Genomic DNA, 27,390 nt, shown 5'->3' on the forward strand with positions numbered 1-27,390 from the left:
GATAATATAATCTTAATCAAGAAAGTTGAAGAATTGCAGCTGAGGTTTAAACTGAGGTCGGAGGAAATCCTACGTCAAAAGTGGGAGATAAGTAAAATGAGGGACTTCGAACAGGGGGAGAATTGTGGCAAACTCCTGGCAATGAAAAGTAGGGTTGACAGAGCCAATAACTATATCACTAAAATTAAAGCGGCTCTCAAATCCTGGAGGATAAGGGTAGTATAGCATCTGCTTTTACGCAATTTTTTCAGGAACTTTATGAGGATCACCTCCAGGTGTCAGAAGATCATATGGACAGATGGCTTAGAGACAAACATCTTCCTACATTACCCGCCGGTAATCATGGAATTCTCACATCAGCAATAAGAAGCATAGAGATATCAACTATCTTAGATGCTGGGAGGAAGGGGAAAGCAGCAGGTCCGGATGCAATGCCGATTGAGGTTTATATAATTTTGAGAGAGGAGATTGTGCCGGTATGGTTGGAATTGTTTAATAGCATCCTAGATGGTACTTCCCTTCTGCCTGATTCCTGGAGCAATGCAGTTATTGCATTGATCTTAAAGCAAGGGAAGAATCCAGCTCAGTGCCAGTCATATCGACCAATCTCGTTGCTTAATGTGGACTATAAAGTCTTTGCTGGGGTTTTAAATGCTCGGTTCAGCAAAGTTGTTGGGTCGATAATCCATCAAGACCAAAAGGGCTTCATGCCTGGCCGCCAGATGTCAGATTTAACACAGACCCTAATAGGGTCCATCGACCTCGCTTCGACATTGAGCCTTCCCCTTTCAATCATCACGGTTGACGCAGCCAAGGCCTTTGATCGTGTGAATTGGCTATTTTTAGATAGGGCTTTGAAGGTCTTTGGCTTCCCGGATAGTTTCAGGCTAGTGCTGAAAGAAATATATAAATCCCCACGGGCTCAGATTCTGATCAATGGAACCCTTTCCCCCGTAGTTAAGATCGGGCGGGGAACTAGGCAGGGCTGTCCCCTTTCCCCCATTTTATTTGACCTATATATCGAACAATTATCCCAGAGCATAAGGCTAAACAAGAAGATTGTTCCCTTTGAGATTAATGGGTATACACAAAAGGTAGCATTGTATGCGGATGACTTGATCCTCCTATCATCTAATGTTAGCACTACACTCCCAGAGCTTGAGGTAGAAGCCCAAACCTTTGGTAATCTGTCAGGCTGCGAGGTAAATAATGAGAAAACCGAGATCATGGCCTGGAACATCAATGATTCGACGGGGATTTTTGCTTAAGAACTCAGATACCTAGGAGTCATAATTACTCAAGACCTCGCCAAAATCCCCAAGACTAACCTAGATAGAGTCTCAAAGGAAGTGGATATCTTACTTAAAAGAGGGCAAAGTATCCCACTATCGTTGTATGGACGAGTCAACCTAATCAAGATGTGTGTACTTCCCAAGTATACGTATCTCTTCAATAACATCCCATTGGAGTTTCTTAAATCAGATATTCTCAAAATCCAGAGCAAGATTTCCTCCTTTATTTGGGCCAATAAATCGATCTGGTTATCTTGGAAAAAACTCAGGCGCAAGCTTCAGCGAGGGGGGTAGCCCTCCCAGATTTCCAGTTGTATTGCTGGGCTTATCAATTAAAGAACTGTAGAAGGCTATTGCTCTCCCCCGACAGTTCACCGACTGGCTGCATGTTTAAAGCTATGCTAGTAGGGGAAGAGGAGTCAGGTTTTATGTATAAATTTGGCTCACCAAAATTTTTCAAAAAAATTTGCTTAAAGACTCTGCGTTTGGCTGCTAGGCTTTGGTCAGACTGTCGAAAGTGCTTGGGACTATCGTATTATAGCGAATGAGCGCCGGTCTGGGACTCTCCTGGCACACCCGAGTGTCTTATGGATTTCCTCGCCCGTCCATTAAAAGAGGCAGGGGTTGTACTTTGGAGAGATTTGGTTCTGGGCGATAAATGCCACCCTTGGGAATACTGGAACCACATCACCAATTGTACTCTGTCTAGGTTCAAGTTTTACCAGCTTTCTTCTTGGTGTAACTCTCAATCCTGGCCAATCGTGCAGGATAACAACATGGAATGCGAGTTACAGGACCTAACTGCAAGAAAAAGAGAGGTGGCTCAATGGTATAACCATCTCCTGGCAGCTACAGAGAAGAAGATGAACCAACTCTATAGAATTTGGGAGAGTGATTTGCCGAATGAAGATCTGGAAACTTTATGGCAAGTATCTTTAGACATTCTTTACCCCTTGATTAAATCTGCCGCACTCAGGCAAAAACACCTTTTTACACTTCATAGAATCTACTGGTCCCCTCTCAAGCTTTCCAAGATAAAGGGCGGCGGAGAAGCCAGCTGTACAAGATGTGGCCATCAGAACGCGGATGATATCCATATATTTGCATCTTGTCCCAGGATACAAGAATTTTGGGTAGATGTGGGTAAGACTATCTCCGGAGCCTTGGGTTGCAATATAGAGGTAAGTCTACCTCTTATATTATTTGGTCTTACTACAGCATTGGGGGGAGTGTTGGCCCCGATAGGGCCTAAACAAAGGTTGGTGTTTTATCTGATGCTATTGGCTAGGAGGGAGATTTGTAAGTTGTGGTGCCAGAAGACTCCCCCTACTTGGTCTGTTTGGTGGAGCTCTGTTAGATATTTTAGAGCATTGGACCAAAGAGTAAATGCCCATAGGGAAAGCGTAGAGTAGGGACGGTTCTGGGATATTTTGGATCTCCTGGGTAGCGGAACACCGGGTTGAGTATAGGGAGGGGACAATGACCCAATGATTAAAAACCTCTGGTCAGCTCAAGTGGTGTGTTATGGGTTCACTCCTTATAAAGAACACCAGCTGAGAGTGAATTTACCAAGCTATTGGCATAGGAATGGTCCGTATCGAATGGGTGCCATAGCTGCGGAGGTCATATGAGATGAGTCTAGAAAAAAAGTTACAAAATAAATAAAAAAATTCCAATTAGAACCGAGGTCTCCAAATGTACGCATAGAACTAGCAAATAAGAGCGTTTCAGTAACATTTGAACTACATGCCTTTGAAACACCCACAACTACAATTCCCAGGCTTCCAAGCACGGACCACACAAAGACCGCGCTTCCGTCAATAGGTGTGGTCACACGTCCCCGGAAGCAGGCGGGCTAGATATCCATCGAGGCTCCGTACATCAGTAAAAAGCCGTGACCGCAGACACAGCAGCTACTCCAAGCGGTGGGAACCTCAACCAAACAGGTTTTCCTACGGGGCAGGACCCTTGATGGCGTGAGTAGTTTTCATATGTGCACTGAACAAAAAGTTACGTCTTGGGGCATGTTTAAGGCGCAGACCAATAAGTATTGTATTTCCGTCCTGGTGGGCGTTCTTCCCTCCTTTTTTTCCCCCACTACCTCCCGGGCTCGACACCATTGACCTGGCCGCCACTAACGAAAAATCATACCCGTGCATTCGGTTTTACTTATCTTGGAATCCTCTAATGTTTCCGAGCTGCAGAGTCTGACTACAGGGCTACCCCTCTTATTGAGGTACCACATGGGGTAAATCCTCTCCTAAATTGGGGTAAGCGGAAATGTTTACGAAATGATTGAATATGAGAATGTGTGAACTTCACTTGATACAGGAATGAGAGATGTGCCCTTTTGTGGTGTTCCCGTGTTTTCATGTTAGTATGTCTGATTGACATGACTGATACTAGCGAGTCACGCACAAAGGAGTGTATGAAATTAGGATGCGGTAAACGACTGCCACCCTTGAATTCACACGCTACAAAGAGTGTGGTATGTGTACAAGAGGATGTGCTACAATCACGCGCACATTCTATTTCTTCTCACTTATAATGATGTGTGGAACACGGTGATATGAACACCAATATATTTTAATTTATTCAATTGGTAATTAGGATATAACGAGTTTGTACTTTGTCTGTCTTGTCTCCCCTCTTTCCTTCCCAACAGATGGAGTGATTTTGACGACAAGTGTCTCGTTTAGAAGGAGCAGCTACCTGCCCTTATCGTGAAGTAGTTTAGGGAAATTCTCTTACTATTCTAATTTCCCAGGGGGCCCACGCCCTGAAGAAAGTCCTAGCACCCTTTATGGGGCAGCAAGGGACAGAAACATGTTGGCAATAGGGTCCTAGGACCATAATATCTCTAGAAACCCCTAACTTCTTGTTTTTATTATCATTGCCAGACCCAAGAATAAAGGGAAACTGGGGTCTGACATTGATTCTTAATCTGTATCCCCCTGTCCAAAAATTATCTCAGTAAGTGCTCCCTGAAAAGGGTCAAGCCCACCCTGACTTCTAGGCGTTGGGGTGTCCCGATGATGAAGCATGACACCACTAGGGTGTGTGAGGGAATATAATAACAAAAGGACATGCTTCCTTCCCCACGCCTAGGTGGTGTTAATTACTTCAAATAGGGCACACCATCTATCCACCATCAGCATACTGTTCCAGTTAGCCACATCTTCTAATGGCAGACTGGTTAATCAAGGGAGTACTTATAGTGACACAGTGTTAATCCACGGGAGGGTGTACTTCCTCTCAGAGTTCCTCTCAGCCCCTCACCAATCAAGGAACCTCTTTTCCTTGCAAGGTTTGCGATTCACGAGTATCCAAATTGCCCTTTTTAGTGAAAATAATTGAAAAGCGTCTTCAGTGCAACTTCTAGCCCACATATCTGAGAGTAACCTCAAAAAGGCTTACCAATCAGAATTCAGCACCAAAAGGCACTACAGGAACGCTACTCTTTCAATACTGGACAACCTAGAATGGAGGTGCCTCGTGTCTTCTGGTTATGCCGGGCTTGTCTTAAACCATTCTCACTATCCTATTCACCAGAATGAGAATTGAGGTTCAAGTACTGAAATGTTTTGTCTCCTTCCTGTCACCAAGACCTCAATGGAATCATTTTAGTCTTCTACCTTACTACTAAAATGTGAGCTGCTCCAGGGCTCCACATTATTATCCCTTTAATTATTCAACCTATAGATGGTAACTTTGAGCGATATGGTCAAAGAAAAGGGTATTATTAACCATCAGTGGTCCTCTCCATGTAGATGATCCTCAACTTTACATGAAAATCTCAGAGTTTTGCTGATACAGCTAACAGGCTTGATGAACATGTTCATTTTTAAACTAAACTAAAATAAATCAAAGTTCCTACTCCTATACTCAAAAGAACCCCCTACATCTCTCCTCTCTGGTCATCTCCCCTCTTGGTCCCCTCAGTAAAATTACTCTGATCTATCATTGACTAGAAAATAATATGCAACTCCACATAGCTAAGCTGGCCAAAAGGCCTATTTCCAACTCTTCTGGAAGCCCAAACCCACAACTCCACCAGCAGGTTTCAGAACAGTGGTAAAACCTCTGGTTCTTTCTCACCTTGATTGTGGCAACGCTGTGCTAGCTGGTCTCCATAAAACCTCAGTGGCACCTCTTAGAGGCATCTTACACTCTGATGCATAACTTATCAAGAGAGTAAAAGAATCAGACAGATTCTCACCCAAATACAAGACCTCCACCGGCTGTCACTAGAGACCAGACTTGACTTCTAAGTAGCCAAACTACAGGCAAAGTGACACTACTTCTTTAAATCCTTATGACAAATCATCAAACCTTTCTATCAAACTTTGTCTTGTCAAGCTCTCAGAAGAACATACCAAGTTGAATATACCTAGCCTTTCGCAAAGTCCTACACACTCATCTATACAGACACCACCTGAAACCGGATAATTGACACACCCGGCCTTTGACACTGTTATAGCTGTTACTTGTTCTTGACTCCTAATAGTTTTGTGTTCAACCTACTCTAAAAATATAGGCTGGTGTGTTGCTGATTGTTGCTTAGTATGATGTGCGTCTATGTGCTGCCGAATAGTACTATGTAATCGATTGATTTATGTCTAGCACTCAGCTACTCATGCTGTGAGGTCTGTGCTATGTAAAGGCCACATTTACAATGATAATAAAGCAGGCTTCTTCTTAACATTAGCCACTCCTCGCATCTAATGTAATGTTTATTTCTGAAATGAGAAGATCAATTCTCTCCCACCACCTCAGTAACTGAAGCCGGAAAGCTAGACCTGCCTTCCCAGCCTCATTCTCTAATCAAACCCCACCTGGCAGTCAGTAAAGTGTCATTCTAAAGAAAAATATTTGCACAACCAGCGCACTACAGCAAGCCCAGTCATAGATGTTCACAGACAATATGATATATTAGATGATACGTTACCAAATACCACTAGCGTGGTCCTTTTTCCTTGGAAACTGTACGCAGGCGGGGGTAGAATGACGTGGATCGTGCAGCGATAGATTCCAGCATCACTGAGCTTCACGCCTGTGATCTTCAGGACTGAATCCCCCTTGTTTTCATCTTTTAGGATGGACATCCGGCTATCATTCTCTGTGGATTCTGGGGTGAATAACTCTTTATGTTTGCCATGAAATTCCCACTCAGAGCGGAATCGGGTGAGGTCGTGCCATCCACGGGAGCATGTCAAATTCACTGACTCTCCCCTCAATGCAGCTACAACTGGATCCTTTTTTAAGGTCGTAGACGCCTGCCGGGTGGTGCAAGCTGGGAAACAGAAAATAAATGCAAAAATACTTTATAGGCTGCTTAATTTAGAATACAATCTTCAAATATTGATAAAAAATAACCCCTTTCACCAGTACAATCTCCCCCTCCTTGGGCCCTGCATCCACGTCACTCGGATGTATCATCGACCACAAAATAAAGATGTAGCCAAGCTGGTCAAACAAGCCCTTCGGACATCCGAAACACAATAATGGAACCAGCAAATGGGAGAAGTGCCACCTAAATTGGACAGACTTCAGGTAAGGGTACCCTGAAAAGTTGCCACTCTTCTGCATACATTCAAATCAGGCTCTCCTGACAATCCTTTGGCCCCCATCGGTGGCTCAGATGTTAGCTGTGGCTTTTGTAGGGAAAATGGCAGAGTCATTTAACATTTCTCTGCTGTCAGGCACAGTGCCAGTAGCCTAGAAGGGCGTAGTCCCTCCACTTCTAAAGAACAACAGGAAACGAGCCTGGATTCAGCTGATGTAAAAAAAGACTATTGCCCAATCACTTTGCTACTAACCCTTGGTAAGATCCTGGATGAGGCGGTCACTAAGCAACTCTCAGGATTTCTAGAAGAGGACAACAACTAGGGTGACTGGCAGTTGTGCTTTCGCCTTAGTAGGGTACAGAAAGTGTCATAACAGCTCTGACGGCATCTGATTTATATGGGGCGAAACTAATGCAGCTGGGGTGATCTTACTAGAACTCTACACTACTTTCAGCACAAACCAGATGCTGATAACCAGACTTACAGAGGTGGATGTTAAAGACACTGTTCTGGACTAGTTTAGGCCATTCCTAGCTGATCAGTATCACTTTTTAAGATTAGCAACTTTTAGCTCTGACAGCAAGCCTCAGGTATGCCACAGGGACCCTCACAGTTGCCCGTCCTTTTTATCTGTCCACAAGACCAGTGTTAGACATCATTCTTTCATTGGTTGTTGTGCACTGCTTTTATGCTGACGATACTCAGATCCTGATCACCTAGATGCTCAGGAACCTCCTTCAGCAAAGAGGTTGCATGCCTGCTTGGGGCAGTTCAGCAGTGGGTGGACCAATTTTATTTTAAAGCTTAACCCCAACAAAACAGAGCGCATGCATATGGGCAGGCATGGACTACACTGCGATAATAGTTTATGGCCTGGTCCCATGCGTAAACCTCCAAGTCCCCAGGAGAAAGTGATGTCCTTGAAAGCAATCTAGGCTAACAACCTGGCTTTCAAACATCACATTTCTGCCATATCCAGAGGCATAGCTTCAGGGGGGTATTTAAATTGTGACACCCCCCAAATAAATGCCTTTTTGGCTAGGTAGTTGGATCTGGGGGCCCTGAGTGGGGTCTGCTATATATGTGTTGCTTTTTCCTCATTATTCTAAATTCACTAAGAGGTTTCAACTTGCTCATTTTTGGGGTTGGGAATTTATATTTAGCGACCAGTTTTCCAAAAATTACTGTAAATCTGCACCCAAAGCAGTATTCCTTGAACGGGTGCAAAATTACTACTTTTCGGAGCTCACAAACATTTAGTGGACTCGGACCCAAAAGATGATGGGCCAATTTTTTGCAAATAGTTTAATTACTGGCAGTCGCTCTGGGTAGTCTTCCATCCTATCTTTTTTCACCCAGTGTGTCACTCTAGACCAGTGATAGTCAAAGTATGGCCCGGGGGCTGCAAGCGGCCCTCCTGACCCTCAGAAGCAGCCCCCTGGTCAACAGCGGCCCTAGAGCACTGGGCTGCTATTTACTTGATTCAGGAGGAACATTAAAAAGATGTTAAATGAACAGACAAGCATTTAATTAAGGGTTAATTTAAGTTAAAGATACGAAGTAACAAGGGTGTACTGCACCACTAACATTTAGAAACATTTTCATTTTAAAAATATCTTGCAGCATAAGTGTGAAAGTATGATAAAAGTCTGTGCAAAATTTAAAAAGTGCATTTTATTAACATGCAGAACGGTTTCACCATAACACATCATATTGTACCGGTGCATTCAGAAGTATTTTTTTTTAAGTGATAGTTTTCAAACATGAATGTGGAAACTTTGTTTCCTTGTCCACCCTGACAACAGCCAATCGAGAACTAAGAGTCAAGTCAGTTTTTATATGCACTCTTTGGGTGGCATGGGTTCCTACGATAATGAACAACATTATAGTTTATTAAATCAAATGCAAGAGAAGGTTTTGTATGACACACATCCTGAAGTCATGTACTTCAAGATCCTCATATGTGATAATGAAGAATATGAAGGGAAAGTGAAATAAAACAGTTGCCCAGGATCACACAATTTAGTTAAGTGGAGAAGCTGGGCTAAATCCCAAGTTTTCTGGTTTCACATTATGCAATTCAGACACTAGATGTGTATGCTTTGCCTACCCTATACCCACCTTACCGCAAATCTCCTCTCCACCACCCTGCTGGCATCAATGCTGCCCTCGGTCACATCACAGACCAAACTTTGTGGCCCCTGGAAAAGTGTGCGCGAGTACCCATACTCCAGAAAAATGCCCACCTACTGGGCCACCTAATGCAAGCGCCAAGACGCCTACGGGTAAATGCAGCGCTTTACAAATATTAAAAATAAATAAATAACTAAATAAATAAATAAATAAATAAATCAGTACTGAACCTGTTCCTCGTGGGAACAGTTCACCCACTCTCCCCTGCGGCCTGCCGTTTATTCAATTGGGAAATGTGCGAATCACACCCTCCCCCACCCATCTCACAGACTAATTTACACCCCTCCCCATAGCAAATACTGGCTTTGGCTTGTTAAATGCCTTGAGGGAAATTCTCATCTTCCTCCGAAAACTGCGGGAGACACCCGTACTACAACACGCCACCATGCCCACATTAGGCCATTGCTATGCCCTCTATTTAGGTCGTCCATAACGCCAGATCACCAGAGTCCCACGGATCCAGAACCACGCGGTGCAATCTTCAGAAATCGTGTAATACAGACCTTCAGAAACATGTGGGTCTTCAAGGTTGCTGCGTCTGCTTCCAAGAGGTTAAAGGGTGGAGCAGCCTTTGTGACAAGCTTCGAATTACTTGTCGTTCAGGAAAGCGATTACATTATTCCTGTTCAATTGAAGGGATCTGTTTTAGCCCTGACTGCTCACTTCTCGCTGCCAGACCTGCTTAAGCTCAGCGACAAAAGGAGATCCAGGTGTCATACTTCTCGCGTTATACATATATAAATCAATGTATTCATCCACGAGGGTCGAAGGTGATAAAGTTAAGCTGTAAATCTGGGAGATTTTTCTATCAACTATTTACTTCAAAGTCAAATTTATCAAACTGCTTAACAAAACGATGGTTGATTCTGGATGACTGCCAAAAGAGATTGCTTGGCCTTAAAGGAAATAAGGAGAATTCCCCATTAAATCGGTGCCTTTGCAAGTCTTGGAATATGACACCTTTCCAGCTGCTCTGTTTTTCAAGACATCTAAAAAAATCTTCCAACCGGCCCATTGACGTGAAAGCCCACAGACTTCTGCAGGAGTGAATTGCAAGGAACCAGACTGAACAGGAAAAGCCGACCAAGTGGTTCTGCATTCACCGCGGCCATAATGCATACAGGCAGGTAAAAGGCAAACATAACTTTGACAACAGTATGGACTGTGGTAAGAAGAAATGTAATAAAGTATCATTCAACTTAAAAAAAAAGAGTTATAACATAGAGGTTTATTAGCACCTTGATACGTATTAAACAAAATCCCCATATTGGGCAATGTTGATGTCTCCTTAAAGCGACTGATTTCCAAGGAAGTTCTGAAATTAACACGGACAGAATTGTTTCACATGGTCCTATGGAGCCTCCTTGTGTGCATTCTTAGTATTGCTCATTCACGAGGCACGAAGCTCAGCCATAGAGACCTATTTAGCCCTGCCTTTCTAGCGCTGCATGGTGGTTACATTTTCCACTATATAGGTCTAGACATTAGCAGGCCAAATACTGCAAGGACACCCACGCTAGCACTTACCAATAGAGAATGCAGGAGAGTGTGAGTGCCCTGATCAGCACTACACAAAACTGTATGTAAAATTGGGCAGATTTAACTACATCAAGCCCGTGGTTATCAAACTCAACCAGGGCTTGAAGAGGGAGGAAAAAACTTGGGGGGCGGGGGGGGGGGGGGTTCACAAAGGGGTGTTGCCAATAGAATTAAGGGTGTGGCTTAAAACACTTAATTTTAGAAATCTCTGCTGAGCATAGTGTGCCGCCCGACTGGCATTTTGCTGCTTCTTTATGTCTTTGCATTCAGATTTATAATACAAGTAACGTTACACTTACAGCAAGCCAGGACTATTGGCTTTGTCAATGGTTGTTAGTTGCATAAAATAAATAAGCAACAACAAGGGCATCATTGTATAAAATAGTTAAAATGGTTCAGTTCGGGAAGGATGAGACTGGGAAAGAACTGTAACAAGTCCCTTTAAAGATGCATCAAAGGCAGTGAAGGGTGGCACTGCTGCTGAGTTAAGTTTTTTTAGGTCTTGGCTGGTGATAATAGTAGTGATCAGTAATGAAGTGAAGGTGAGTGAAGTGAATTTAAAATTATCTATGTGAATGGTCGACATGTTTCAGCCCTTCTATTGCCCAACTGGGTCGGGGGCTTTCTTCAGGACAAGTTAAAAACGGGTTGCTAACTGCGCAACACGTGAGGGCAGGTAAGTAACTTACCCTTCTTCTCAATTGTTACCAGTCATTAGTTCCTGGTAACTCCCATATTGGGCTTCCTCAGGGGACTGGCGGGCTGAATAACCTGCTGAGGGTGTCAGGTTGCACGACTTGTGCTCGCTCCGTCTACCTTGCATCGGTAACAATTGAGACGAAGCGTAAATTACGTACTTACTTAGAAGGGCTGAAACATGTCGACCATTCACATGGACTAACGGGTGCTATAGAATAGTAGGACTTCTATATATGCACCGCTTTAATTTTAACCTTGCCCAATCTCAAACGTAATACAATTTCCCTGTTGTAGAGATGTAGGTAATTTTAAATTCACTTCACTCACCTTCACTTCATTACTGAACACTACTGTTATCACCAGTTGGTCTACCTCCAGGTGGAGGAAAGCAAATTTTTAATAAAAGACCCAATGATGATCCTTTCACATGACTTAAGAAGCGGATAATCAAGATATACCGCTCCACCATTCCTGTACGTGATTGAGGGTTTTTTAAGACAGTCAACATACCAGATCCTGGTTGTAATACAGGTACAAGTGATCCATTCTCCTCTGATTGTATATCTGGGTGCAATGACAGAAGCTGCAAAATACCCAAAGGGCACCATAATATGCTAATTGATAAAGCCAATAGTTCTGGCTTGTTGTAGGTAAAATGTTACTTGTTGCATTGTATATCTAGGGGTAATTCACAAAATTGGGAGGGATGCCCTGCTCATTGAAAAGGGACAGGGTTACAGTGAAGTACATTATTCCCTCTAGAATGGTTTGAGAAAGATAAATTAAATCTGTATAAGAAACAATTACTCAAAACTACATAAGGAGGAAGGCCTGCCATCTATTTACGGTGGGTGAAGAAGACAGGGGTGATAAATACCTTTTTCTCATCTTATAGGCGGGTAAAATACCTCTGTAGAGATGTAAATTCCCGGGATGTCCAAATATCCTGCAGGGTCACCCAAAGATTAAAGGAAATTGAAAGAATGAATGTTGTAAGTAAAAATAAGGGTACTTGGAAGTTTGGTCCTCACACAATAATTTATTGGGGTCCATCTCTTTTGTTGTTACTAAATATAGTTATGAAGAATGAATGGGAGTAATTTTAATATAAATCAAAATTGCTAGAACGTAGAAGAGACATAAACACTGAACCTGGATATGTAGATCTATCAAATTTAAAATAGTGAATTGACTATGTAGAAATGCTGTTTTTATTTCTTTTTTAGATAAATCAATGCTTTTAATATAATTGTTTGTACTGAAGAAGGTGGAGAAAAACCAATAAACCACCAAAACAGTGCATCGACAACTTAAATTTTTTTTTTGAATTGATGTGAGCTAATAGTATATTATTGTTCTGAGTTTTTTCAAAGTTGATTTTTCTTGAACACAAAGTATTGTTATTAAGATACTTAAAAGAAATTAGTTGAACTATAATTAAAGTGATGTACTCGAGGTAAAATAACAACTGTTTTTAATCTAGTCAAATTCATGAGTGTAAACATCACAGGAGAAATTGTGTAATAAATTTGACCATTTTACATAAGACAGTGTTCAGGTGTCCAGTAAAAGTACATATCTGATAATTGGTTATAAGAAAGAGGCCATTCAGTTTGTACGATATAAGTGTGTGAGTATCTGGGTGCAATGACAGGAGAAGCAAAATTCCCGACGGGCACCATACAATACCATACCATACAACCATGCTAGAGGATCTGATCAGCCCAAAGGGGGGTCCTCCTTGCCTCCGCACTGCTTCATGCCGAGTGCCCGAGCCCGGTGGAGTTGCTTCTGAGCCCTGCTGATGATGGAAATCCCCAACGTTGATCAGGCGGTTGGAGGCTGTTTTGAGGAAGCTGAATCACCTTTGCGGCATGATTACTAGCCACCGCACTGGGGAGCTAATGCCCGTGCCTCCTGAGGTGAGGTGGAAGAACCCATTGCTGGGATCCACGAGCGTCGCGTTGGTCTTGGAGCGCCGATCTTCGAGCTCGTGGGTCCGATCCGCCCTGCGGCGTGGCTTCCTGCCTCCACACACTGGGAGCTCAGTGCCCGGGCTCCTGTGGGGCCGCTTGGTAAACCCTGCTGCCAGTGAGACTCTGAGCGTAGCTCGGTCCGATGTGGCAGACTAGAGGAACCAAACCGCGGAGTTGTAGAGAACTCCAAATGCAGTGCCAGCTAAGTTGGATCAAACACGTCTGCTGCTCCTTGAGCCCTAAGTGAAGGCTCCTTCGTCCTGCCAGCCCGTCCTCTTCCCTCAGTACCGGAACCACACAGGCTCTTTGCCTTGTGTGCTGCACCTCCTCCCCCCCCCCCCCCCCCTCCCAGTTTAGGAGCATCGGAGCCCTCACATCTGTCATCAGTGAAAGGAGATTCAGTCCTGCCAAGTATCACGCATCGCGTGGGACACTAATGCATTTCAGTGTGGTGATCCGCATCACTGCACTGAAATGCATTGTCACGCATATATAGCGCCTACTGAGCTGTTAAGCAGGAGCACTAGTAACCATGCACCACTGATCTGTACTGAAACTAACGCTGGAGGGAGAAGTGGCAGTGTGCCCTGCACTCTGCTCCTGGGGCCGTCTCGGAGACTGCAGCTATGGCTACTAAGTCTTACAATGTAAAATTTTTACTAGGATTCACCACTGGCAGCTGCAGGGCACATTTGCTACATTCCTAACTTCCGTGACTCAGAGTCAGGAGGTCAGGGCGAGTTTTGTACCAGCACACATGTCCTGCTGCCGCCAGTGGCCGGAGTTAAAGTTTCGGCAGGCTCGCACAGCTGTTACTTTATATTAATACAAATGTTTTCTCTAGCACCGGAGGGAGCCGACTCACCCAACCGGGGTGCTGGCGGTTGTGTGAACAGCCTGGGGAAGGCCTTGCTCTGGAGTTGTTCAGCACATAAGATGTACCAGTCTCTCCACGCAGCTGCTGACCATCAGAATGCAGAGTCGTTGAGGCCACAGCAAAGGCAAAGTGAGTGCAGCCTGGAGTGTGAACTCTCTCTTACTCCGATTTATAAATATGCTTTCACTATATAGCGCTTGCCGCACCCTGTCTTCCTCCTTCAACCGATCCGGGCGTTTTTGCTGATCCCTGTCTTCCTCCTTCACCCTTGTTGATCTCCCACCCACCTCGGGCTTTGAGTCTTGTGCCTAACAGTCAACTTGCCATCCCAAGGGCCCTTGCTAAGCCACGGTTTTGTGGCCAGTAGCTATCGCTTGTACACTAGCTTTTTGTCCCCGCAAGTGGCCTAGCTCCCAGTTTACTTCCCCACACGTGGCCTCTGCTCTTCACCGGATTTGCGCTGACTAATGGCAGGACCGACCCCGCGACCAGCTTCTGGATCCCCGCCACCCTGACCACGGCTCGTCCTGATTTAAGAGGCTTGCGTGAATGAGGAAGGGCTTTGCTGCATAGTGACCAAGTGTGTGTTTCTGGCCCCTCCTTTATGTTTGCGGTTTATTTCTCAAAACCGCTGGGGGTAATTTAAAACATGTTTCTGACAGTCCTAAGTCGTTTGCTATGTTGTATGAGAAATGACTGCGCCGGCCTCAGCCTGTGAGGATAATGCAAAATGGTGTTTGCCAGCCTGTCTTCTGCTCATCAGCTGAGACTGTGTGACTCTTAGGCAACTCATATGCCTCCGTGTGTAACATGTTCATGTTGGGCCCTCGCATATCCTTCCTGTTGGGCCGGGACCTACGTGGACAGAAAGACCATTTCTGGTGCGTTGCAGCACTTTTAAAATATTCTTGGAGTTTCCTGTTGCTAAAATGGGTGCAAATAGGTGTAAATTCTGATATTTATATGTTTCCCTCGTCTACATTGCATGATTTTGCTCGTAAGTAAATATCACTCATTGTAGTTGAAATGTCACTCATAATTGCACTGAAATTATTTAAATGTCACACATAGCTATCCGAAACCTTGGAAGCTATGGAGATTCATGTGGCTATTCTCCCACAGGCCATTCATCATACAACTTTTCCGGCACTCAAAATGGCTGAATCAATCAAAATAAAAAGAACAACAAAAAGTAAAAGAGGACTACCACGCAAATAATGACTAGTGAAGACACCTATAAAGTGGAAGCCATCTTGTAATGGCTCCCAACCTACAATCAAACTGGTGTTCCCCTCCTAAGGAATAGCACATAATGGCTGGACCACATCTGAAACCTTCAGGAAATAACGCATATTCGATTCAATACCCCCCCAATCTATCTAAAAATGCCTCTAAAACCTTCAAACACAACCTTCTCAGAAAAAACCCCGAAACACTATTCCTTGACCACTCCTTCAACACCAAGAAAGGTGTTATAATCAATGACCTCATATTTTTCACAAGAAAAATGGCCAAATGGCGAACTGCCTTTTCCAAGCTACTAACCACCCATAGCAAGAAAAATATTCCCTACAGAACCAGAATCACAACAAGACCCAAACAAAACCTTAGAGCCACCCTGAATATAACTTCCTACAAAAATGGCACTGTTCTTATTCAAGGAGCCAATAAGGACCTAGAACTATTCGACAAATTCTTTCCCACACTAAAAAACCACACCAACACTCCTCCCAGTGTCCTCCAGGACCTAACTATTACCTCTATCCCTATCTCTCCTGAATTTCAGTGACCTACTCCCTTACGTATAACACTCAAAAGAAGCATGAACAACTCACCTCCCTTAATACCCAATCTCTGGCCCTCCTCATTTCCACATTCCGCCACCACCCCTATCCCATAACCCTCTCCCCCCTCCACAACCCTTTCCCAACGGCCGGAGAAAGTCATCATGACAAGGCAACACTAGCAAATCGTAAAAAAGCCCCCAACCCGCGCATACCCTACTAATTTTTGACTACCTCTCTCCCAGCCACTCAAACATACCACAATGCCATCACAGTCACCGAACCCCCTTCATGCGCCGATCCTGCCTCCCCCCTCTTACCAACCTGAACTAGACTCACTCAAAACCCATACTAACCTCACTTCCCGAAACCTACAAAATGTAATCCTAGAAATCAGAAACATCTTACATCTCGCAGAAAACTCTCTCTCTAAACTCGATCCTCTTCAAAACTCTCTAACTGCAGCCAACAACCTAATTAACAATATCCCACTGCCTCTGGCGAATCGACTTTTGCATACAAGCAAACACCCCAACTACTTAACGGACTCTAAACTCCAAACACTACTGCTTCTCTACGAAACTCCTACCTGCACCATCACAAATATGGAAGAAATCTCTATTCTTACAGTCCCCATCAACCCAAACAGAACATCCCAACCAAATCACAGAACGATAAACCTGAATAACCTGCAAACAATAACCCCTACCTCTGAAAATCAAGAGCCTTCCTTAGAGAATGCCTCAAACCAGATCTCCTGCTTCCTACTAAACAGCCGCTCTGCCCTAAAACACGCCTCTGACATAGCCGACCTCATTCTAAAACTGAAAATGGACATAATTTCCTCACTGAAACTTGGCTCACAGAATCATCCTTGCCATGCCTTGACCTTCTAGTCCCCCCAAACTACAACATCATAAGATTAGACAGACCTATCAAAAACAGCGGAGGCATCGCCAGCATACATCGATCCGACAACACCATCTCGAAGTTTCGCTCCGAACCCCTGGATTCTTGTGAATACCTAGGAATTTCCCTAAAATCCTCAAACAACCTCTCCCACAAACTACGAATACTCTACCATCCCCCAGGTAAGAACGCGGTATTCCAAGACCAACTTATGGAAATCATTACAACTAACTCGACCTCTAGTTCCAATGACATATTCCTTGGCAACTTCAATCTCCATTGGGAGGACCCCCTAGACAAGCAGGTCAATGCTATACAAACCTTCCTAGCTGACCTTTCCCTAATCCAAGCCATCTCAAAGCCCACTCACTCCAAAGGTGCTACACTTGACTGGATCATCTCCCAAAAAAAAATGATTGAATCCATCTCGATCACCCCTTGTGATTGGTCAGACCATCACATTATTACCTTCAAAATTCCCTCAGCTCGAAAGAAAACCTACTCACAGCAAGTCAAGTCTAAATACTGGATAAGAGACACAAAAACCTCAACTGGATCAACCTAGCTTCCCACTGTGAGAAAGTTCTCTTTCCTTCCAATAACATGTCAGACGTCAATTACCTCACTGCTCACTACAACTCCACGATGATCAGAGTCTTTGACCTAGTAGCCCCACCAAAACTCATAAGAATACCGAACAAAGACAAAAACCCATGGTTCAACGGAGCCCTGAATGAAGAGAGACGCAAACTAAGATTAACTGAGGGAAATGGAGACAAAATCCCTCCCCCCTCCAACTCAAACTACTTAGGAAATCCAGAAATTCCTATAACAAGAGTAGTCTACAATCAAAAAAAGACTTCTTCAGAACAGAACTAGGCAATGCCAAAAAATAGACCGAAGAAACTCTTTGAAAAGCTAAAACAACAATCTAACAAATTGGCCAAAACCTCACTTCTGACCTCAAAAGCACTGCTTAGTAGTGATGAATTTTCTTCATTCTTCACAGCAAAAACCAATTCCCTCCAACTCGAGCTATGGATGGCAGCAATCAACTCAGCTACTCTAAAGAACACACAAGCTGAAAATCCTAAACATCTTGATCTACCTATGCCCCAAAATAACTCTCATTGGTCTACCTTCTAACTTTATGATCTCAGTGACATCACCAAAACCTTAGCCACTATCAAACCCAACAACCACTTCAATGACCCTGTCCCCTCAAACTGCCTGCCCCACATCTACCATATCATCTCCCCTCTCTGGACCAAAATCATCAATGCCTCATTAGCGCAAGGTCTCATCCTGGATTGCCTAAAAATTGGTCAAGTCACCCCTATCCTAAAAAAATCGACTGCAAACACATCTGACTCTAATAACGTCCGACCTATAACCAACATTCCCATGCTAGCCAAGATCCTGGAAAAGTGTGTTCAGCAACAACTGAATCAACTCATCACGGATTTCAAACTACTGAACGACTGCCAATCGGGTTCCAGACCCGGGCATAGCACAGAAACAGCGATTCTGCATATGGGAGACGACGCCCTCCTTGCTATTGACCTAATGAAACCTGCCTACTAGTCCTGCTCGACCTCTCCTCAGCCTTCGACATGGTCAATCATGACAAAATTCTAAGAAGACTGGAAAAAAGGATGGGTTTATCCGGCACAGTCCTTCAGTGGTTTAAATCCTTTCTGGAAAACAGAACACAATTGTTCATGGTGAATAAAAATCTCTCTCCTTCTTCACCCAACCTACTAGGAATACCGCAAGGATCAACCCTATCCCCCGCGCTAGTCAACCATTATGTTGAACCACTAACGGAACTACTACAGCAGGCGAATATCTCCTACCACATGTATGCAGACGACACTCAACTTTACAACAAGATCACTTCTATTGAAAAGATAAATGTGATGAATCAAGCTCTCGAAAAGACCGTTCACTGGCTAATGACCAACTTCCTCAAGCTAAACTCACAAAAAAACTGAATTTCTCTCAATCTCCAGCCCTAAAAACTCTCTGGAATGGACCAAGATGATCACTGCTCTAAATTGCACGCTGATTCTGGTGAACTCCACCAAATTGCTTGGAGTTACACTAGATAAGAACCTTAACATGCAAACTCACCTTATGGCTAAAAATGCCCGCTTTCACCTCAGCTATCTCAGAAAAATGAAACCATTCATCAAGAACCCAGACCTCAAAACTGCAGTTCAGGTCTTAGTCATCTTGAGGCTTGTGTATGGATGTACTACCCTCTTGGGGCTTCCCAAAATCTTAACAGCCCCTTTAAAAGCCTGTCTCAAAGCAGCAGCAAGACTCCTAACAGGATCTGGGAAATTTGACCACATATCGCCACACCAGAAGGCTCTTAAATGGCTACCCTACGAAGATAGAATCCACCTAAAGATGGCCTGCATCACTCATAAAGCTCTACACCACAATACCCCCCAGTACCTTTCCCAGAAACGTACTTTATCTGGAGGAAACAGACACTCTAGGAGCTCTGACAATCTACTTCTGAAACCTTCTCGCTTCAGCAAGAAAAAACACTTCTGACAGAGCATTTTCTGGAGCAGCACCAAGGATATGGAACTCGCTACCTCCTTGCATCAGAAAAATCTCTTCTACACCACTATTCAAAAGGGTAGCAAAATCATTCCTGATGAGCAAATTCCTCCCTTAATTCCACACATGCCTCACAGTATGGGGACCACTATCACACCAGCCATTTCATTGACTTGCAAGGCACTAAACCACGCTACTACATCAAACTGATCTCTACACTCCCCTTAATGACTCCCTCGCCATCTATGACTTACTCGTACCCAAACTTGTTCCCACTGTTCCTAACAATCCAACTCTATTATCGCTTCTGCTACCTACGAACCTTGTATAAAAATGTTTTGTTTACTTCCTCTGCTATGTTTTTGCAAAAATGTTTTATACTTACTTTTTTTGTTTTGTAAAGCGCTCTGATGCCCTATTCTGGGTGTTGTTCGCGCAATAGAAAACTCTAAAAATAAAAATGAAATAAATAAATAAATAAAAATACTAAGGTCAGATTTTTAGTTTTTGTTTTAAACCATGCCCTTAATTACATTGGCCACGTCCCTTTGAGAGACCTCCCCCGCCCGCCCCCTGTTTTTTCATCCCACTTAAAGCCCTGGCTTCTCCTAAACTTACATCAATAGCTCCCCACCACAGCACCCCCTAGTGTTGCTGTTTATAGATCTGTTTCTAAACCCACACACCACATTTATTGTTCATTTAGTTTACACTTTTAATAACGAGAATGCCTGCTCTGCATTGAGCCTGCTCCTGAAAGTCAAGTTTTCCAGTTCTTTTGCAGTTATACACCTACTTGTTTCCAAAAGATTGCTCATTGCACATTTGGAGTCAGCTTCCTCATTAAAAAGCAGACAATGTCGCTCATTTATAGGCAGATTTACAAAGGGCAGTGTGTTCTTGTTTTCGTTAATAGGGTGCTTACTCTCACCACATTTGGTAGCAATCTTCAGCTCCTGCAAGTAACAGTAAACCTGAGCCTCAAACCAGGGGAATTTTAACAGATGCTCTTAAGCTCTTGCTAATATCACCCCCAGCTTCTTTCCGCGTTCCATATGTACAGGACTTGGGAGGTTTATGGTTATGTGTGTGTACCACCCTGTACTGCACGTCGTTTCGGTGTTTGGGGAGTTTTTTCTGCTCGTTCATATCTGCATTACATGTTTCTGACTTGTTGGCTTGTCCCTCCTTCACTGTATTGATGTCCAAAGTTTTACATTGTCTCTTCTTCTTTGTAATATGTACCATTTTTAAGTGTGTTTACGTCACCCATCCCGCTTTTTAAGCACCTAATTGTTGAGCTTTTACTGTGGGAGAGCCTCATAAGTTGGGACTCACCCACAGTGAACTCATGATGAAAGAGACTGCATGTGGATTTTACTGGTGTCCCCCTAGCTTGACTAGGCCGCTGCGCTGCAACTGGAGTAAGGGCACCAGGCTGGTTACATGCATGGAAAGGGTGACGGTCTGAATACGCATTTGTGTAAATGGCACTGTTGGTGCAATTACCCGTTGGCAAACGTTTATCTAATACGATCTATGGTGCCAAATGCGCATTAATTCGATTTTTTTTATTTCATCCTTTAATTTGAGCAATTCTCTTGTGCCGCTATAATTTTCCAGGCGATGGAAAACATCCAACACTTATTAGTTTAGAGTCGTGGCTGCAACTTGCCTTTTATGCGCACTTACTGCTATGAGTTTTGTAGATATTCCATCTGTTCCTTCTTTGAAATCCTTAAATTGGTTTCCAACATTCTTTCTTTATTATTTAATAACTAGTACTTTATAATTTTGCCTCAATTACCAGATACGTAATAAGATTGAAATTGCTAAACTGAAATTACTAAGCGTGTGGAGGAGACAGTTAGGGATGCAATATACCTAATTATGTTCCCTTAAGTTAGCTCGCTTAGATCAATTCTTGACATACACACGGTGTACATCTAGAACACCCATTTAAGACTCTGGCCTTTGTAGTTACAGTCCCATTTCATTAAAAGCAGTTCAGTTTCACGTATGCGGGCTGCCTCCTCTTTGAAATTTTCATAAAGGGCGTATTGTGTTCATTAGCTCCTTTCTGGAACGTGAGAATGATGCAAATGCGTCAGTATATTTCAGCTGTGCATTGAGTATATTTCAGCTGTGCATTGAGTATATTTTCAAAGACTTCCCATCAGCGTTCCTCATTGCAGTCAAACACACCGGCTAATCTCTCCCCCCACACCTCCATATTCCCAGAAAAGCTACTTTCCTGAGAATTCGGGTGATGTAAAATGTGAAATTATTAAATATGCTTTTAGGTGTATATAAAGATTGTTTCACCACTTTCCCACTTAAAATTCAGCTTGGTTTCAGCAATGGCTTTTGAAACCTGGATTTTACATCAACATTCATCCTGAGAGCTTTAGGCATAAGGGGCCATATGTAGGTAATTTCTATTTACCGATTCCTAAATACCGAATTTTACCGATTCGGTATTTAAGAATCGGTAAATAGAATGTAGGTAAAAAATCGGTAAATTTTACCGATTCGGTAATATTCGTTATTACCGATTCGGTATTTACCGAATCGGTAATAAGGCATACCTTCCCATTCAAAGCCCATAGGAATGAATGGGAAGCCATTCACTATTACCGATTTGGTAAATACCGAATCGGTAATAGGGGGAACATATTCAAGGGTGGCAGGGTGTCACATTGACACTCTGTTGCACCCCTGAATCGTGCATGTGTGCACATGTGGCACACATACATGCCCTAAAGGCATGTATGTCTGCCACATGGCACTTTTAAAAAAGCACAAAATTGCTTTTGAAAAGGTATTCGGTATTTACCATCAACTTGTAGTTGGTGGTAAATAACGAATCCTTAAACCAAAAATGCACTCACTTGAGTGCTTCCTACATAGGATTTAAGGATTCGGTAATTTACCGATTTGGTATTTTATCGATTTCTTAAAATACCGAATCGGCAAATTACCGAATCCTTCAATCCAGCCTCTTACATCTCAAAGGGCTAAATATCAGTCGGTAACGGAAAATTTACCGATTTTCGTCCGTTACCGACCGGTATTAGCCCACCTACATATAGCCCTAAGTGCTGCACAAATGCTATTAGATAATTAAGAGTTGTTCAGACAGTTAACAGTGGTTAACATATTCCAGCAAGGGCGTTCACTACTAGTAATAGTCCGCCATGCAACTAGTGGGTTCAGAAAAACGCAAAAGCGCCTAATGAGACAAGCATTGACATAGCCAAGAGGTCTCGCTTTTGGGACCTTATTAGTACTTAGGTGTGCAGCACAATATCCTTAGTGCAACAACACCAACTGTTGCATGGCTAAACACTTATAAGGTCCCAAAAGCGAGACCTATTGGCTATGCCAATGCTTGTTTCAATATGTTGCTTTCTTTTCCTGCAAGTCTGGTGTTTTTTACTTTAGTGCACTCCCCAATGGTAATGCCAACGCACTAGTCAATGGCCAAAAACAATGACAAAGCCAATAGCTCTCGTACTGCCAAGACATATTGGCATTGCCAATGCCTGTTTCACTCGGTGAGGGCACAAATAGAGAGCCTGATATAGACCCGTCTCAGCAGCTGCTTTTTAGAACTGCCGGTGGTGAGCACTGGCAGAACCCGGGCCACTTAAAGCCCTGAACTCCACCCTGCGCTCCTAAATTCCATTTTGCATTTACAATAATGAAAAGTCTGTGTCGTTTTAAAATAAGGTCAAAAGGTATCCTTTGAACACTTGAGACATGTGGCGCTGCAAAGCTACTGGCTATCTCCCTGAATGGACCGTTTCAAGCTATCTCGTGCATTTTGCACAAGTTTAACGGAGCATTTCTAGGTGCAATGAAAAAACGCAATTTAATCATACCCCCCAGCTTTTCTTGATTTTACACCAAAATTGGCCGAGGTGTGCAAATCAAGCAATTTCATGTCGGGTGCTGCGAAAAATAACAAAAGTTATGCTTTCCTGCTTTAGTCATTTCTTGTTTTATTGCCTTCTGGCTCTGAAAACAGCACGCTATGACATATTATTCTTTTAGTTGCTTACACACACTCACAAGATATGCTGTAAATATTGCAAAGTGGTCCTCCTCTGCTCCTCCTCCCTGTTACTAGAGTTATTCCAGGCAGTGGAGAGTGTGAGGAAGCCAGGCTTGTATCCCTGTATCAATATTTACTTAAAAGTTTCCAGAAGATAAACACGATCTTTTCACATGTAATGAGGTCTGCTATATATAAACTTTTTTTTTAGGTCGATCATTCGAGACTTCTTGTATATACTTTAGTATATACTTTAGTATATATAGTTTAGCATATACTTTAGTATACACTTATATGTATATGTACTTTGTGGGCTCTAGAGATCAGCCATAGGACGTGTCTGCTTCCGCTTAGGGACTTTTTTTTCTGTTCAACTTCCTCTATTTAACTGTCTTGATAGAAAACGACCAGCAGAGGTCAGTAAAATACCAGAATTGCTTTCTGCTGAGGGACTTTCTGTTTTTTAATTTTTCTGGCAACTGCCTCTATTTAACTTTCTCAATAGAAAACGACCAGCAGAGGTCAGTAAAATGCCAGAATGACTTTAGCATTCTCTAGATTCCAGTCCATAGAAACTGTCTTCCACAAGCATCCGTGGACAATAATATTTTTTTTCAAATCTTGTGTTTTCAGTGATATGACCACCGAAGGCCCTGGTTTTATATTAAAAACAGAGCTTTGGACTTTACCATTTCCCGCTGAATGGCAATATTTCTCTGCATGTGTTCCCATACCTGACATGTCACGCAGTTTGGTGCTTACTTTCCCTCCATGTTAAAGAACAGTAGTATGTGTAGTGCAAATATGTTACTATAGCTCGCCTAACCGTGGATCCTCCCGCTCCTCTTTTTTCTTTCCTTTTCTTTCCTTTCCTTTCCTTTACCCTTTCCTTTGCCTGTCCTGTTCATCAACAACCAATGGGCCCTGAGTTAGGCCCATGGTAACCATTAGGGTACCACCCTCACGTGATTCATGTGCATGTAAAATCTTGCCTGGGATAACCTGGCGTACACTGATATACGCTTTTTGTATACCTTGTCAAAAACCAATAAAATATTTTTTTTTTAAAAGAACAGTAGATGTTTCAGCACCCAGGCTAATGTGCTGCTTAGCTAAATACATATAAGGTCCCAAAGGCGAGACCGATTGCATTGCAAATGCTTGTTTTACTGCTCCTCGCTTCACTCATCCCTTTGCCTGCTCGTCGAGTGGTAAACAAAATCAAATATTGTCAAACTCGGAAAAGGCAAAAAGCTTGTGCTCGTTTTCTGGAAACTCTAAGAAAATAATGACGCAATGCTATTAGTTAACTAAGTATTTTGTCACGTGTTCCCTATAGGTGGCCTGGATTCTTCTAATAGTTGAAGCAACATTATAGATTGAATCAAACACTACAGAGGTTATTGTATGGTGCACATTCCAAATTCACATATCTGAAGGTGCTCTCATATGTGGTAACATGTCAGTCAAATAGAGCATTTGCCTAAAATATCACAATTTGGTGAAGCAGGAAGCCAGGATTGAGTCCCGATGTTTTTTAGCTTCATGCTGTGCAATTCAGCGACTGGATGGGTATCTCCTTCTGATATCAAAGGTTTGGGCTTTGTCCTTAAGACATGGAAGATGAGACTAGAGCCTGGGTGATAGGCAGAATAGTGTTGTGAATAGAAAAGCATACACAAGTTTTTTCCCCCTGCAGAATCACCTTTTTTTAGGTCCTAATTATTAAATGTCACTAAAATAAGATGCCACAAAAAAATAGCGAGCTGTAAAATTTCCCTTTTTGTGCTGTAAAATTTCCCTTTTTGAGCTGCAAAATCTCCTTATCCATGCTGCAATATCCTGGAGGTCTGTTTAATACATGTCCACATCTCATATTTTCACTTTTGTGTCAGTTCAATGTTCAAGATCCACAGCCCTATTGATTAGCCTCTTGTGGCATCATTAATATTCAGAGTTTGTCAATGATTTCAGGCAGTGGCTAAGGAAAATGATGGGTCATGCTACAAAACGTGGTGTGGGGATCCGACAATTATGCGTCGGCCGTCCGTCTGACAGATGCAGGGTCCAGCAGATGACCTCCGATGTATAGGGGTTGTAGGAACTAGCAATATGCTGCAGAGTTCAGGACTGGGATCATTATTCTCTTTTCTAACAAGTGGATGATATTTTCAGTCCTGGGCCCAACCAGGGACATTTGTTACAGCTCAGGGTGCAAGAGTAGGACTGTCATGAAGCAGCCATCTTGAACTCACTGTAAACCTTCAGTGCAGAGTGACTTGATTCATCCTTGAGTTGGATAAATGTAGAACCATAGTCAGAGATTAGCATGGCCAGATCCCACACATAACACTAACACTAGCGGTGCATTGTGTCACGAGGCGCCATATTGTGGGTCAGTCACAGCATTGAAACCCAGGTTTAAACATGGCATCAGTTGATGGATGTGTGTTATTGGAATTTAGCAGTTTAAGACATTTAGCTGATAATTCTAACCTGGACTTTGCGCTTACTTGTATGGGCCACGAAACCTTCAGAAATGTAATCTCAAAAGTGCACTTTCGCGCCCTGACCCACCAGCATGACACAGCAGAGAACACTGCATCCATCCACCCATATATAGTCTATCACTCAGACCTATTAAAAGGAGTCACACCTGAGGACGTCTGCTGTGCCCCACATTCTATTTCTATCCTATTTACAGAAGCCTTAAGCCCAAACAGATAAAATTGCTTAGTAACTTTACACAGACTATTCTTTGAGTGTTATAGTCACTATAGAGGCCAAGAAAGGACAAGCTGGTGACACACTACAGAGGCCACTAGGGATGTAACATGTCAGTAAAGTAGCTATCAAGACTTAGCCCTAGTTTAGGTTTCTCTACTCACAGGCAGCCACATAGGCCATCACTGTCATGTAGTGTTGTGTAAGACCCTGAACTGATGCAAGCCAAGGGAATTAAGAGGCACCCACAGTGAAGACGGTAAAATTGAGACAGAGGTGTGGTTGGTTCCTACCTCCAAAGAGTGTTGTCATCTCCAGCAAGCCTAACGTGAGAACCAGACCCGCCATGTTCAGCGCTCTGCAGCTCCCTGGTACCAGGGTTGGACAGCAGCGTGTACAAGAGCACGCGCACTGCCGCCGCCACCAGGGTCTCTCTCAAGCCTCGCCTTGGAAAGTGATGTCAGATAAAGCTTCGGCGGCATACAGTCTTGAAGATGTCACCAGGGGTTCGTGACTGTGATGGGAGCAAGTCACATGGGATAAAATCTAGAGCATGTGATGCACTCATTGCTCTGTGGGTTGACTTGAGGCCAATGAGCCGCATCTAGGTCAGGAATGTAGGACGCCCCGTTGCTTGGGCTGCCACTGGCTTCAGCCTCTGCTTACCAATGGGAAATAGGCCAGCTTGCAGATTTTGGGTAGCACGCAAACAAACTAGAAGAACAGGCAACCTGGAAGCCAGGGGTGTATAAATAGGACAACAGACTTAAAATGTCAAGTTTTATTGCACCATTCCACAGTTGATCGTGTATCCATTTTTGATCATTTCTATTTCGGGAAATAATTCAATAGCAAAAACATTTTGCAGTTGAAAAAGGCATTTAACAGGATGTACGCTAAGGATCCTGTTCACGAAGGCATTTTTGAGTACATAAACTCGTATTCCTCTAGTGCTCTTTACATACTCTTATATTCTTTTGTGACTAGGCCCCAAAACATCCAAAATGGGAATGTATTGTCAATACTCAGGAACTATCTGTACACAATGAATACAAATCAAATGGACGGTGCCCTCTTTGTACTTTTACTAACACGGAGTTGGACATTTCGGGGCCAATTCTTAAAGGCATGTGAAAGTGTGTAAAAGATTATCCTGTAGTACAATTTTCTGTACTCATAAATGATTTGGTGAATAGGCC

The 27,390-nt window shown here is 43.1% G+C and overlaps 1 protein-coding gene across 2 annotated transcripts in view; it reads right to left on the reverse strand.

Annotated features, from left to right (window-relative positions):
* LOC146855739 (natural cytotoxicity triggering receptor 3 ligand 1-like) overlaps positions 1 to 26,647 on the reverse strand; it is a 145,688-nt gene extending 119,041 nt beyond the window's left edge. The window contains exons 1-2 of one of the 2 annotated variants that reach the window (XM_085650650.1): positions 26,485 to 26,647; positions 6,241 to 6,585 (exon numbers count right to left, since the gene is read on the reverse strand). In XM_085650650.1, the coding sequence (XP_085506776.1) occupies positions 6,241 to 6,585; positions 26,485 to 26,539 (400 nt within the window). In that variant the 5' untranslated portion in view covers positions 26,540 to 26,647. Of the gene's footprint in view, positions 1 to 6,240; positions 6,586 to 12,984; positions 13,564 to 26,484 lie in introns of those variants that run through there. The other variant, XM_085650651.1, reaches the window with a different exon arrangement.
* Positions 26,648 to 27,390: the final 743 nt, after the last annotated feature.

Source organism: Triturus cristatus, chromosome 4_1 (assembly GCF_964204655.1).
Source record: "Triturus cristatus chromosome 4_1, aTriCri1.1, whole genome shotgun sequence".
In the NCBI taxonomy this organism is placed as follows: Eukaryota; Metazoa; Chordata; class Amphibia; order Caudata; family Salamandridae; genus Triturus; species Triturus cristatus.